Source organism: Bufo gargarizans, chromosome 8 (assembly GCF_014858855.1).
Source record: "Bufo gargarizans isolate SCDJY-AF-19 chromosome 8, ASM1485885v1, whole genome shotgun sequence".
Lineage (NCBI taxonomy): Eukaryota > Metazoa > Chordata > Amphibia > Anura > Bufonidae > Bufo > Bufo gargarizans.
The window spans coordinates 7,409,642-7,425,355 of record NC_058087.1 but is presented as its reverse complement, the minus strand read 5'-3'; the positions used below and the strand labels follow the sequence as shown (position 1 = coordinate 7,425,355).

Below are 15,714 nucleotides of genomic sequence, written 5' to 3'. Positions count from 1 at the left end.
CACTATGGTTACCTTAAAAATGAAAGTTTGGGTGGACCCCCCCCCCCATCAGATTTTTGCCTAGGGCATCTCTGCTAAACTTAAAGGCGTTATGTGAGCTACAGATATTGATGAACTATTCTCTGGATAGGTCATCAATATCAGATCGGTGGAGGACTGAAACCTGGTGGTCAGCTGTACCGGGCGGCAGCAGAGCCGGAAACTGTGCAATGTATGGTGCTGCAAGCAGACAGCTGCAGAACATCTTTTTTAATGAGATAGAGGACACAATGTTTCAGCCAATCAGTGGTTGACCCAGGAGAAGGAACTCCTTGCACAAGGTGCCCTGTGTTGCACTGCATAAAGTGATAAGCAGTTCCTATGTTGCATCACTTATCTCGGTATCATCATCGGGTCCAACATCAGAATGTGATGCCAGACATGTAAAAAATGGGAAATGTGCAAATTAGAGTTTCCGATGTCTTGACAAATGTTAAGCAACCAAGAGATTGTTGTAAATGAAGGCTAGGGCATCAACACATAGCCAAAGAGATTGACGGCAGGTTGGCAGTGTTGGAAAGGTCAACAAGATTGGCAGCAGGTTGCTGAGTATAAGAAGAGGAGGGAGAATCTTTACTCTAGAGACTGAAGATTTACTCGGATCTCCCATACCAGCGGTTACAGGTTGGTCTTTTTTGAGTTCTTCCTTAAAAATTCTGCAAAATAAGTTGAGTTTTCATAGATTTCTACAATCCCTTTGTGCTGTTGGGGGAATACATTGCTGAAATGGCCGGTTGAGCAGCCAAAGGGTTGCTTGGAAGTCTTTTTCATTAAGTTTCCCCATTGTATCATCGTCTGCCCTAGATTCATGTATGACATGCGGTATTTTCTTTAAAATATGCATCGCTTTGTATACGTAACGTCTAAATTTCTAAAATATTAATCACAGGATTGGTGGAAATAATGATCGTCTATAATAATGGGATGTTGTTCCTTTCATTTAAATCTTGCATTAATAATAAAAATGAAAGCTCGCAGATCTGTGAAGTTGTCTCCATAGCGTTGTGGAATCACACTCACTTACCCTACATGTTCATAACGCGAGGAGCTGACACTCCAGAAAACAGGCCTGCAAAATAGAGAAAATAAGCTATGACATTTCCTTCCTTCCCCAAAGGAGTAACTGCCACCAACCAAAGTATTTTCATGAAAGCGCTTTTGCTTTAGATGCCGAATATTAAGGGAGCAAAACACTTCAGGACACAGTCTTGTCACCAGATGTTTTTTGCCTGTAATGTATTTGTTAAGTGGTGTTCTTTTAAATAGGTCATTTAAAGTTTTACATTGTGCCAGAGACGTCAGCTCTTATTTTATTTTGTTTCACATATTTATTTATTTATTTTACATTTTACTTATTATTATTTTTTTAAATAAAATGTATAAATATAATTTTGATACAATGTTGCAATGTCAAAATGAACAGTTAATTTACATGAATTACAAGCCCGATTATCAGGAGACATCGTATAGATTAAGGGTGGGTTCACATCTGCGTTCTGGATTCCGTTATGGCTTTGCGTCATAAAATGGTTATAACGGAAAATAAAGGAATCCATAAGATCCACCGCTTCCACATGCAAAGCGTTATCCTTCATTGTGAGCAGCGAGCGTTTGAGTAGACACAGAAGCGGGATGGTTACGCTGATAATAGCGTTATCGCCTCTCACCATCTGTGTTGATTCCTTAAAGTTTCTTAAAACCTCACAGAGGTCAGACATCCATGGCCACTCCTCGCTTGTGAATAGCGGATGCTGACTGGAAAGGCGACGACCATGTTGCAGCTGGTATTCCACAACTGCCCTTTGCTGCTCACAAAGCCTGGCCAACAGGTCGAACGTAAAGTTCCAGCATGTGCTAACGTCGCACACAAGCAAGCGCTGCTGCAGCGTTGACAGAGCGGCTGAAGCTGTCAGTGACTTGCAGAAATGTGCACACATGCAGCACACTTTCACCAGTAGCACAGGAAAATTGGGGTAGGTTTTGAGAAACCACCGATCCACTGTGTCTGAGCTTGCCGAGCTCCAAAGCCACCACAAAAATACGGTCATTATCAGACACAACCATGCCTGGTTCTAGGTTAAATGGTCTCTTGTCCCCTGCCACAGCTCTGCGACGGTGTGCTGTTTGTCCCCTAAGCATATCAGCTTCAGCTAGGCCTGTTGCCGCTTCCCCACTGCAGTATTACACTGCTTCCAGCTGCCAAATGATGACTCACTAGTGCTGCACACGTATAATTTGGAGGTGAAAGTGGAGGAGGAGGCGGAGGAGGAGAAGTGGTGGTTGGAGCCACTAATGTAGGTCCGGGCGGAAACCCTGATCGACGTAGGGCCCTCAATCCTTGGCATCTGTAGCACCTGTGCCATCCTAGGTTACGACTCGCTCCCGGCCTCTCCAACTTTTACCCAGTGTGCCGTCAGGGAAATGTAGCGTCCCTGGCCGAATGAACTTGTCCATGTGTCCGTACTTAAGTGGACCTTCCCAGCAAATGCATTGACCATTGCACGTGATGTTACGGGACACATGTTGGTGTAAGTCGGGCATGGGCCACCGTGAAAAATAGTGGCGGCTGGGCACTGCGCAACAAGGGATGGCCGCCGACATCAGGCTGCGGAAGGCCTCAGTGTCTACAAGCCTAAATGGTAACATTTCCAGGGACAGTAATATGTAAAGTTTCGCATTTAGTGCTATGGTCTGTGGGTGGGTAGCTGGGTATTTGCGCTTGCTTTCAAATGACTGGGGTAAGGACATTTCTACGCTGCACTGAGACAGGGAAGTGGATGTGGTCGCTGATGGTGCTTGGGAAGGTCCAGGTGCAGGGCGGGATGCACCTTCGAAAAGTATTGGCCAGCACGTAACAGAGGGGAAGAGGAGGCAGTGGTATGACCAGACACAGATTGTGGACCCAGGCGTTCGGCCCACTTATTACAGTGCTTGGATGCCATGTGGCAGATTATGCTGGTGGTGGTGAGGTTGCTAGTGTTCACGCCCCGTCTCATTTTCGTATGGCACAGGTTGCAAACTACTATTCATTTGTCGCCGTCACTTTCCTCAAAAAAGCGCCATGGCAAGGGAGATTTCCGCAAGGGGTTGCTCCGTGGAACAGCCTGTGTGGTGTGTCCCGCCTTTTACCTTTTGCCACCACACTGCCTCTTCCAGCCTGTTGCGGTGCAGCAGATCCCTCCCCCTCTGTACTGCTGTCCTCGCTTGGCTTTCCAACTTCCCAGGTTGGGTCAGTGACTTCATCGTCGACCATCTCCTCTTCCACTTTCTCACTCCGATCATCCTCCTGATTTGTTGACCTAATCACAACCTCAGTGATTGACAACTGTGTTTTATACTCTTCATCAACCTCTTGAGACATTAATTGCGTTTGACTCATTGGCAACTGTGTCTCATCATCATCCACCTTATTAAACACTAATTTCCGTTCCCCACTGTCATGTTCTTGTGACTGTGGATGTTCAACACGTTGAGAATCAGGGCACAAGATCTCATGTCCCTCTTCTAGTGTGATTGGCGAGAGGGCCAAATCAAGTAATGGTGATGAAAAGAGGTCCTCGGAATATCCAAATGTGGGATCACTTGTTTTGCCAGACTGTAAATGGTGGGAGGAAGGAGGATCAGGGTGAGGATTGTGTTGACCAGACTCTTGGCTACTGAGACTTGACTTGGTGAAAGACAGGGTGGTGCTTAACCGACTGTAAGCATTATCTGCTGCAATCCAACCAACTACCTGGTCGCACTGGTCTGACTTCAAGAGTGCTCTCTTGCGCCGCCCCTGAAAACTGGGACATGAAGCAAGGCATGGATATATGTTTTTCTTGTGCTCTGGCAGCAGGCACTGTTTCTCCGTGCCTAGGACCACGGCCTCTGTGTGCACCATCAGCATCATGGCCACTGCCCGTCCCTTACTTCTCGCCTTCTTCATTTTAAATATGATATATGCTTGAAAGTATGTCACACGTACAGAAGCGTAGGATTTGGAAGTGAATGTGCAAATAATTTACAAAGGCATTTGTGATGAGGAAACGTTGTACAGGACAGGTACCACAGATAATGTCACAGGACACCGTCTACGGAAAAAGTGTACTGGATGTGACTGATATTTTAGGGATGCGTGCACTTTAAACAGGAGATGTAACAGATAATTTTACTGTCCGCAGGGGACACCGTCTACGGAAAAAGTGTACTGGATGTCACTGATATTTTAGGGATGCGCGCAATTTAAACAGGAGATGTGGCGCGGATAATTTAACTGTCCACAGCGGATACCGTCTACGGAAAAAGTGCACTGGATGTCACTGATATTTTAGGGATGTGCACACTTTACACAGGAGATGTGGTGCGAATAATTTAACTGTCCGCAGCAGGACTTTTGGGTCTCTGAAAAGTTTTTTGTATAAAAATCTTCCTATTACACTCCCTACACTTGTCTGTCCCTTCCAATGCTCAGCTCTCCCTGACTTAGAATGAGCGGAACACGCGTCATTGGGTGCTATATAGCACCTAGTGACGCTTTCTGGCTAGCCAATCACTGTAATGCCAGTAGCCAACATGGCTACTGGCATTACAGTGAGGGCAGTACTTACCTGCACGTTTATTGGCTGCTTAGCAGCCGCAAAACGTTGCGGGGAGGAGACTCCAGCATTGCGCTCGAGCACATGCGGTCCTCGGCTGAGCATGCTCACTCAACACTGAATTATATTTTTTATCTTTGCAGTAAAATGAGACTCTTGGAGCAGGATGTTGTATTATACAAAGATCCTGGTGAATATAACAATGGCCGACTGAAGTCATCAATTCACTAGGTCACTAATTGATTTGACTTAGGACTAAATCGTGGAGTAGAGTCTAAAGGATGATACTGCACAGAACTTATGGACTTTCCCCCAGGAAATCCCCAGGTTGCTAACCATGGCACAGTCTCCATTAGCAGTGGCTGACATGCAGATGAGCTGGAGTTAGGTATCAATACTGTAGGCAGGAATCATGGTCAGAAAGCAAGGGTTTCAACCCCAAGTTACAGCTGGGTTCACTTCAAGCTTGAAAAAGACCCAGCTGTAACTAGTGGTCAAAACATTGCCATTTCTCTGTATTTTTATTTTTTTTAGTAATAAGAAGAATCATTGAATGTAGACGCTATGGCTACATCTACACTTATTTAATGGATACAATAGGGTTGCAGACCATCCCGTATATTGCACATCCATGTATTCTAAGTGATCTGTGCTGTCCTACTCTGCATATCTATTAGAGCAAGGGTTGAGGCAGTCATAAGCTGAGATCAAGCCAAGGTCAGGATAGGCAGCAGACAAGACAATGAGGTCAGGAAACAAAGCTGCAGCTGCAACTTTAAGATGCGGAAAAAAACACATTGTAGGCAAACAGGCATTGACTAGAGTCATGGACACTTAGCGCACTGGCTTTTTAGGAGACCATACAACTGCCGCCTATGAGTGATCTAGTGACAGAGCGGTGTGATGCAGGCAGCGAGCGGCAGACAAGGAGGATCGGTGCTGATAACTTGTTACAGTGCTTCTAAGGGGAGAACAACTCCGTAATATGGCGCAGGCTGTGATTTTTATTTTATTTGTTTTTACCTGAATTCTGCATGTCTCCTTATGGAATCATACAGTATATGGAGGTACACTAGGGCTACACCGAAGTCTGTTAGGGCCGTTTCACAGCTCAGAAGTTGCACAGAACCATAATATATTTGTGTACAACATCTCATCAGTAATTAGGAACATGTTAACATCTAGAATCTGGAAACCTCTTCTTTCTACCTAATATTTCTTACAGAAGGGTGTTTGATACATTTGTATCTACTCAAGTCAACAATGCTCTGTGAGCTAAATAGCCTGGATGACCTGATCCATGTCATCTTCACTGACCATAGTGACTACAGTAGATTGGAGTATCTGGGCAACAGAAGCCAGGTTTGTGCTGTTCTCAGAGGATTGCTTAGACTGACACATAGAAATGCAGGTGGATTCACTTGAGTTTTATTGGCCGAGGGCAGGAGCCAGGATATAAGAAGAAAGTCGCATTGATGGTGCCACTGCTGCTTCATACTGGAAATCTGCAGGAGCTGCGGAAGAAGGACCAATGCCATCAATGTCTATGCTTAGACAACCCCTTTAAGTTTAGAATGTTTACTGTATCACGCATGTCTTCATGTGCTACATGTTAACTATATTTATAGGACTGGGACATTAATGAGCTTTTCTCACATTTCACCTACAACACATCAGATTGCTTGCTCCCTAACTTACTAATTACTGTATTTCCTATTCCTTGTGCTTGTAACCTTGCCAGAGTTTAATTTTATTTAAAATTCCTTCTAATTAATGAATTCAGTCAAGACAACGGCAGGCAGAACGTTACTGGGCAGACTGGGAACATCATGGAAGGGGGTATGGGCGTGCAACTATAAATAACAGGTTGGCCCGCTGGTAATAGTCGCTGACTTAATGAATGGTGAGCTTGTGGTTGGACATTAATTGGAAAACTATTCTTAACCTGCATTTGGTCAATTAGTCTTCCTCCTTATTGTAATAAAATTGCATTTTGTTATTTTTCAGATCTCACGTCATCGAAGAAATCACTCACAACACTATGTGACTGACAACCTCATTCATAAAGTTTTTCTGGTAAGTGGTAATGGATTCAGTGGTCTGAATGTGTTAATTGGCCATGGTGTTATTGACAGTGTCATAATTATTATGTATGGGAACTGAAGTGCAACCACTTTCGATCATACCTTCGAGTTCCCCCAACTATTGGAAGAATTTGGGTCTCCTGAGATGGGTCTGAAAGCCAAAATGGTGACAGATGATGTAGAATTGATGGAGATGTTTTACAGGTGCATGGCTCTCTCTCATTAAAGTCTATGGAAGTTGTAGAAGCAGCAGAGCAACATGGGTCAGGAAACCCCCAATCTGTTTTGCTGACTTGATAAATGAGAAAGTGCTAGTTAAATACAGCCACCAATAGAGGGGGCTAACATCATATACATATCTACAGCTAGTACTGAACATATTGGGACCTATATAACTCAGTACGTAGCCAATATCCCCCTAGTGGTGCCCACAGGTAGCTATTATCATAGTGTCATGGTAAGCAAAGAAGGTAATTCAGTGCTAGTCCTTTTCTCACCAGAGAACCCTCAAAGGCCTTGCGCCCCAACTTTTTGTTTTTTGCATACAAGCTGCCTAGTGGTGAAGTGCCATAACTTGACTTGGCCACTGCAGCCAAACAGGGGCCTCAGCAGTCATGTGCAATATTACCGGCATTAATATAGGTGCAGGTACTGCACATGAGATCTGCGAGGTGAGAACTGGTGCTGGTTTCTTTCTGCTACTTGAGATCACGTGTTGCTCTTCTTTCTGTCAATCCCTTGTGCCCATGTGCAAATAAATATAATGGCCAAGAAAAAAAATCACCAAAATTAATGTTTTTATAGAGTTGTAAACTTTTTGTAAGATTGCAGGTAGGTCCTACGGTATTATCTTTACTGACAGCTATCATGGTGCCGAAGAAGCAGTTTGATGACAGATTCCACTCTACAACATCTGTAAAACTGAACGCCTGATTAATAAAATATTCATAGACCGCTGTAATTATACAAATGAATTCTGGAGCTGTTCTCAGATTACTCGAAACAATTTGACTGTTTATTCTTTGTATCTAATTGTTGCAGTGAAACATATCAGGTCGCCTTAAGGAGATCTTTCTGGTTGTTGTTTTTTTTTAACCTTCCCTCAGCTGGAAAGATGCAAGTAGGGCAACAATTTAAAGAAATGATGCAGATTCTTCCAGGCAGGTTGAATGCTACACAAAAAAAGAAGCTCTGCAAAACATGTGCAGATTACTGACAATCCCGGCATCTGTCTAATGAAGCTCTGCCGGGCTATTTTGATACATTTTTAGACTCTAATAAAGGGGAACAAGACATGAACTGTGCTCTGTGGAAAGTGCGAACGTATCTTCAGGCAGCTCAGCAGAAATAAAAGTATTTAGTAGTTATTTTGCAACTCTAATAGAGAACATTGTTAGTTTGTTCTTGGCAAGAGCTTGCTGCGTATTAAACGCGGCACAAATCAGTAACTGGAGCCGATTGTTAGGCCATTATATTATCACGGTAGGTTACAAGGTATAAATGCCTTGTTGTGTCAGTGCAAAGGTGTCTGTTCATCAATGATCGATTTAGAGAAGAGGTGCACAGTCTAGACTAGAGAAGATGTGGATAATGTGTCCTGGAGAAGAGGTAGATTTTGGGTCCTATTGTACAGACGGGTAATGTATACTGCAGGAACGTTAGACAATGAGGAGTAGAGGAACGGTGAACAGTATAGTTTGAAAATATACTAGAGGAAAAGTAGGCTGTATTACTTAGAGAGGAGGTGAGCAATGTGTGCTAGAGTACAGTTGGCCAATGTGGTCCTGATAAGAGGTGGACAATGTAGACTTGATAAAAGTGGGCAGTGTGACCTAGAGAAAAGGTGGACAGTGTGGACTAAAGAAGATGTGGATAATGTGCCCTGTAGGAGAGGTGAACAGTGTGGCCTAGAGGGCAGGTGGCTAATGTGTCCTAAAGGAGAGGTTGACAATGCAGCCTATAGATAATATGGGCACTGTGGTATAGAGAACAGGTAGACAATGTAGCCCAAATAATAAGTGGATAATGTGTCTTGGAGAGCAGGAAGACAATGTAGCATAGAAGACTGGTGAAAAATGTGGCCTATAGGACAAATGGACAATGAGTCCTATAAGAATGGTGAACCTTGCTTCCTAAAGGAAAGTTGAGGAATGTGGCTCAAAGAAGACGTTGATATGTGACCTATAGGACAAGTGTACCATGTGACCTAGTGAAAAGATGGACAATATGATCTAGACGAAAGAAGGAGAATTAAGTCTTGGGGAAAAAAATACAATACGGCCAAGAAGAGAGATGAACAATATGGCCTAGAGAATAATTTGTGAATGTGATGTAGAGAAGAGGTGAGCAATAGGGTACAGAAGAAAGGTGAACAATACAGCCAAAAGAAGAAGTGGGCCATGGTTACAGTTGATAATACCGTTAAGAGGAAAAGAGGACAATGTGTCTAGAGGACAGGTGGAAAATGTGGCATAGTAAAAAAATGGGCAATGTGACCCTGAAAATAGGTTGATTATGTGTTTTGGAGAAGAGGAGAACAATGTTGTCAAGAGGATAGGTGAAATAATCCACCTATAGAACAAGTGAACAGATTGGCCCAGAAAAAAGGACAATGATTCCTACAAGAGATGTGGACAGTGTGGCCCAAAGAAGAGGTGGCTGATGTGATCTAATGAACAGGTAGACAATGTGGCCTAGAAGAAAGGTGGGCAATGTGGCCTAGAGAATAAGTGGAGGATATGGTCTAGATGACAGGTAAACAATGTGGACTAGAGAAAAATGGACAATGGAGATCACAGAGTTGGCACTTATTTAACGGGAGGTCATTCTTAACCAAAGAAGTACATTATTTGGGGGCTTTACAGTAAAGAAACACTCCATGGGTCTATGTGGCTCCTGCTGACCCTCCTTCCCTCTTCTAACTACACTATTAAAATTAAGAAATAAATACCATACAATCCATATTTCAATAAGGAGGACTATTGGTTTTCCCCACCGCCCTCAACGTTTATATTTTCTAACAAGCAATCCTAATTTATTCATACACCTACTAGCAGTCACAGGTCTTGTTAAATGAAATGACTCATTATAGAATAGGAAGGACATTATTGAATGGGTTTTGACCTTTAATGGTGCAAAGTATTTATGTCATATGGATTAAAAATAAAGTACAGTGGGAATATACCTTCCTACTAGTCCTTCCCCAAAGTATCTTTCAAACCAGTAGAATTAAAGACTAGCAGCCATTTTAATTATCTGATATTCTGGACCATACCAAAAAAGCGCAGTGTTTTTCAGTACAACCAGTGTCACCTCTGTAAACTTCCAGCACAATATTCTCTCTATACATTTCTCAAAGGAGGATTACACCAGTTTCCAAACATGGTTGTCAAAAAAGGTCTGCATTATTTCCAGAAATAGCTTCACCCTTGTCCATGGTCTTTGTCTGGTTTTGCAGCTAAGCTCCATTCACAAGAATACTGAAATACCAGAAAAAGTTCCAGTGTTCCTGGAAGAAAAACAGATCATGTAAACCTACCACTCTGTTTCCAACCAAACCCATGATGCAGTTCCCCTTCCTCTACCACAGCTCCAGCATCGCCCCTAAAAACACCCAGCTAGTTTATAGCTCCTCCCACCCAGCTAGTGCATAGCTCCTCCCACCCAGCTAGTTACATAGACACTCCCCTATCACTGCCCCGCCCATGGACATAACATAATGGGAAACAAGAAAGATTGGCATGGACATAGTGATGTGATCACAGTCCAGAACAGGAGATAGGAGCAATAAAGGTCAAATAAATACATTACTATATAACTACCTTCATAAACACCTATTGTAAAGGATGTCGATGCAAACTTGAAAATTCATTTAACAATAGATCCCCATTAAATGGATTCTCACATGATAGCACTGAGTGACGAGGTAGATTTAGTTAAAATAAGAAGTTAAATCTATTTAACGGTATGTAAAAACAGCAAAAAAAATTATAATGTTTATTGTATTAACAGGTAAACCAGAACAAAGAAGGGATTTTGAATAAAACCAAGATATCAGACAGAGGAAAGAAATTAAGGTAATGGCCAAATTCTTGACCTAACCCCTTCCCTCCAGCCAGAGGTGTACCTTGACCGGCATGCACTTTCCATAATACCAGTGTCTTCTTATGCAGTACAAGGGTCTTTGGGCCCCTCAGACTCTTGACTGCGACCTCTGCACCGCCTATAGCTAGGGGGTCATTTACTATCAGATATGTGCCAGTTTTCTAAGGGCTCTTTCACACTTGCGTTGTCCGGATCCGTCGTGTACTCCATTTGCCGGAAGTGCCCGCCGGATCCGTAACACCGCAAGTGAACTGAAAGCATTTGAAGACTGATCCGTCTTCAAAATGCGTTCAGTGTTACTATGGCAGCCAGGACGCTATTAAAGTCCTGGTTGCCATAGTAGTAGTGGGGGATGACGTCAGAGTGCCCCATGTGCATGGATGACGTGATACATGCGATCACGTCATCCATGCGCGTTGGGCGCCCTGACGTCACTCTGGAGCGCCCCGGGAGCCGCACGGATGGTAAGTATGCTGCTCCCCCGCTCCCCACTACACTTTACCATGGCTGCCAGGACTTTAGCGTCCCGGCAGCCATGGTAACCATTCAGAAAAAGCTAAACGTCGGATCCGGCAATGCGCCGAAACGACGTTTAGCTTAAGGCCGGATCCGGATTAATGCCTTTCAATGGGCATTAATTCCGGATCCGGCCTTGCGGCAAGTCTTCAGGATTTTTGGCCGGAGCAAAAAGCGCAGCATGCTGCAGTATTTTCTCCGGCCAAAAAACGTTCCGGTCCGGAACTGAAGACATCCTGATGCATCCTGAACGGATTTATCTCCATTCAGAATGCATTAGGATAATCCTGATCAGGATTCTTCCGACATAGAGCCGAGGACGGAACTCAGTGCTGGAAAAGAACAACGCAAGTGTGAAAGAGCCCTAACATATATCTGCGACTTTTCCCTGCTCACACCAGGTCTAAAAAAGGGGGCATAGCATCGGCTGGGAAAGGGACAGGCTGGCATGACTTTGGCAGATCCACCTTCAGTGCAGGGGTTATTAATAGAGATGAGCGAATCGAATCCCACGATCCGAATTTCAGGATGAATTCGATTTGCCACGAAGCCGAATTTCCTCGTGCTTCGTGGTAGCGAATCGGCAGCCACCATCTTGTTTGAAGATCTCGGCCGAAATCCCCCGCGTGGTGACGTATGATGTCATCTCACGCCGAGCGAGATTTCGCGACAGATCTTCAAGCAAGATGGCGGTGGCCGGCCCGTCACAAGCAAATGGTAGTGGTAGGTTTGATTTATTTATTTATTTTTATGTTAATTTTACACGATCCTGTATAAACGCGGCATCTGAGGGGTACAATGATGGGGAGCAGCGGTATCACAACTCCCTGTCATTACACCCGCTACTTACAAAAAAATGCGCTTTGTGACAAAGTAATTCACCATGAAGCAAATTTTTTTGTAAGATTCGACGAATCAGACGAATTGAACTTTTCAATAATTTGCTCGTCTCTAGTTATTAATACTGTCGTCTAAAACGCAGGACTTAATAGATGACCCCCACAATATTTTTACTCTTATACAATAGAGTATGGCAGTGCTGTTAAAGGGCCCCACATGAAGGACCACAGACCTACAACTTGTATAATATTCCACGCCATCTCTCCCTCTAGACACATCCCAGAATATAAGGAAAATAGAATCCAAATATTTACGACCGATCCGCATTATATAAATAGTTTGTTTTCCCGATTTTTAATAATTAATTTCACTCCTTTAAATCCTTAAAAGGATATAATAAATGTGATATCAATTATTAAAAATGATTTAAAAGGCAAGTAATTACCGATGGGATCCATAAATACAGTCGCACTAACTCATTTCTAGAGATAATCTGCTTCCAGTATACATTATGGACAATGCACCTTGGAGCTGATCTATCAAAGGTTGTATTTAACAGACAAAAAAGACCTGATTTGCATAATGTTTGCATAATGACTCAATTTCACCATATTAGATGCAATGACATAACATTTTTGATATCATAATGCTGGGTCATAAATTGACTCTATGTCATTATGCAAAATAATGCAAATGGTATCATTTTTGTACAATATTTGCTCCGGAGCCTGGCTCATGATGGAATGACCCTCATCACAGAGGGCAGTAAAAGAAAATACCTGAAATAAATGGCTTCATAAGGCCACAAAGAGGAGAATTAGGCATGAATAAGTTACCTTAGAGCTTCCTGATGAGTGCCTGAGACGCTGGATGAAGGGGAATGGGAACAGTCTCAGGGCTCAGTCTGACAAGTAGTCAGCCGTCTGATGCTTTACTGTAGGTCTGCCGTAATGGGATATATCACCGTATGGTCAATATGCAAATAATAGAATATAGATCTAAATATAGTAAATAATGTACAAAGATAATGTAACTGACAGTTTAAATAGTAACAAAGTAAAACTTAGGATAAATGCAGAAAATTATCAATGTTAGCTATCACCTACCTCACAGTACTTATCTATGCATTTAATTATCTATCTAGTTCTTTATTAATCAGTATATCTTTTTATCTATATTTAACTTTTGATCTTTGCATTATAACACAGGAGAGCTCAACACCTTCTTCCCTTCAAAGTTATGTAACCTTGATATAAAATACAAATCACTGATATTTCCATTCAAGATCTCTTTGTAGTTGAACGTGGCTGGAGACCACAATTTGCGTCTCTTGCAGATTCACATGGCTGCATCAATTTCTCCATTTGTTTTAGTACTGATTGGTTGGGGAAAGGCATCTATCTCTATCTTTTAGCTATTGCAGAGTACATAATGAAGTAATGTAATCTACTGCATGTGCAGTACCTCAGACCTGGGGGTATCTGCAATTGTAATGGAATGTAATATTTTGTTATGTTATGTATGCACACCAGCATGTAGAGGTATGGTTGGCTAGGACAGGGTTAACTACCCTGTTTCTCCCCTCTTGGTAGGATAGGCATTCTGCTATGGATAGTGCGGAGTGCTGGGACTCGTCCAATTGCTCTTACTCTTGACGTCTAGGGGACCATCTAGTGGTCCTTTTCTCCTACGGAACCAATATTACAGAAAGGCTGCAAGAGCAACATTTTATCTCAAAGGCTACAGTGTGATACAGAGTGACCAGCAAGCCTCAGCTTTACAGATTCTGCTGCAGGTGAGGGAATACAGTTCAGACACCCTTTACCTGGACAACGAACAGGCCATATCAACTCCAAGCCTGCATTACACAGTGGACACCTAAATCCACTAGTGCCAGCATAAAGCTCTTGTCTGAGGTGCATTAATTGCCACTTATCCGCTCACCATACGCCATCATATTTACATAGTTAAATAGCTGATACGGTTGAAAAAAGACATAAGTTCATCAAGTTCAACCAAGGGATAAGTGGGTGTCATGGTCTTACCTCCTTGCTGTTCTCCTTCGTTTGACATGTGCTGACGGCCATCTTGGTTTCTGGGTTTCTTGTAGCCTCCCACCCTGCGGCTCCTCCTTCCCACTGGGAGGAGCTGGATGCCTAGCTCATATATATAGGAGGTCTGTGGCTTCAGTTCCCTGCTTGGTCCTCCTGTGCTCACATGCTTCTAAGACTGCTGCTGCTTCTGGTTCCTGATCCTGGCTTCGTCTGACTACCCTGCTGATTCCTGATCCTGGCTTCATCTGACTACCCTGTTGGTTCCTGATCCTGGCTTCGTCTGACTACCCTTCTGGTTCCTGATCTCTGGTTTCGCAAGACCCTGCTTCGGTTTAGCCATCCGTTTGGACTTTTGCCTTACAGCTTTATTTTCAATAAAGCCTTCTTATTTCCACTCATCTCTTGTTGTACGTCTGGTTCATGGTTCCATGACATTAGGACCAAGCCATGAATTCTGACGGTACAGGGCCATCCTCGCTACCTACGCTGGTTGCCAGACTTGATCAGCAGGATCACCTGTTGGGTCGGTTCGCTGTGGCGTTGCAAACCCTGCTTGAACGCACGGCTCATTTAGCTTCCGTTGCCGATGGGTCGGTTGTCGCTCCTGGGCCCGCTCCTACTGCCGCTCCGGTTGTTGCGCCAGAGTCTACCCCGACACCTGTTGCTGCGCCTGCGGTGTTTCGGGGTATGACCGGTTCTGCCCCCCTTCCACAGCGCTTTGGGGGAAAGCCAACTCAGTGCCGAGGTTTCCTTAACCAGGTGGGCATTTACTTCGAGTTGCTGCCACATGCCTTTCCTACTGAGAGATCAAAGGTGGGCTTCTTGATCTCGCTGCTCTCGGACAAGGCCTTGGCCTGGGCCAGCCCTTTATGGGAGAACAACAATCCGGTGGTTGCCGAGGTTTTCCGGTTTTGTTGCTTCTCTTCGGAAGGTATTCGATGTGCCGGCTCGTGCTGCCTCTGCTGCGAAGCTCCTTATGTCCATCAGACAGGGTTCACGATCCGTAGCTGAATACGCCATTGAGTTTCGTACCCTGGCAGCAGAGGTGGGCTGGAATAATGAGGCTCTGGTCGCTGCTTTCTCTCATGGTCTCTCGGATGCCTTGAAGGATGAGGTTGCAGCTAAGGACCTACCTGTGGAGCTCGAGTCTCTTATTTCTTTCCTGATTTTGATTGACACCAGACTCAGGGAGAGACCTTCCTTTCAGGAGAGCCTGCGGAGGCCTTCTAACAGATTGGCGCCTTTGTTTGCTGTCCCACCCGTGCCTCCCTCTCCTCCCACGCCTCCTGGGGATGACTTGTCTGGGGGTGAACCCATGCAGCTGGGGTTTGCTCGCCTGTCCGAGGGGGAGAGGGTACTCCGGAGACGCGAGGGCCGATGCATGTACTGTGGTCTCGGTGGGCATTTTCGGTTGGCATGTCCGAACCGTCCGGGAAACGCTCGCACCTGAGATCCTGTCGGGGGCAGATCTTGGGTGGAGTCTCCTCGTCCCCGGTTTCC

The 15,714-nt window shown here is 44.2% G+C and overlaps 1 protein-coding gene across 1 annotated transcript in view; it reads left to right on the top strand.

Annotated features, from left to right (window-relative positions):
* ARHGAP15 (Rho GTPase activating protein 15) overlaps positions 1 to 15,714 on the top strand; it is a 779,285-nt gene that overhangs the window by 109,594 nt on the left and 653,977 nt on the right. Inside the window, exons 4-5 of the mRNA XM_044304411.1 lie at positions 6,624 to 6,692; positions 10,712 to 10,776. Of these exons, the coding sequence (XP_044160346.1) occupies positions 6,624 to 6,692; positions 10,712 to 10,776 (134 nt within the window). The remainder of the gene's footprint in view (positions 1 to 6,623; positions 6,693 to 10,711; positions 10,777 to 15,714) is intronic.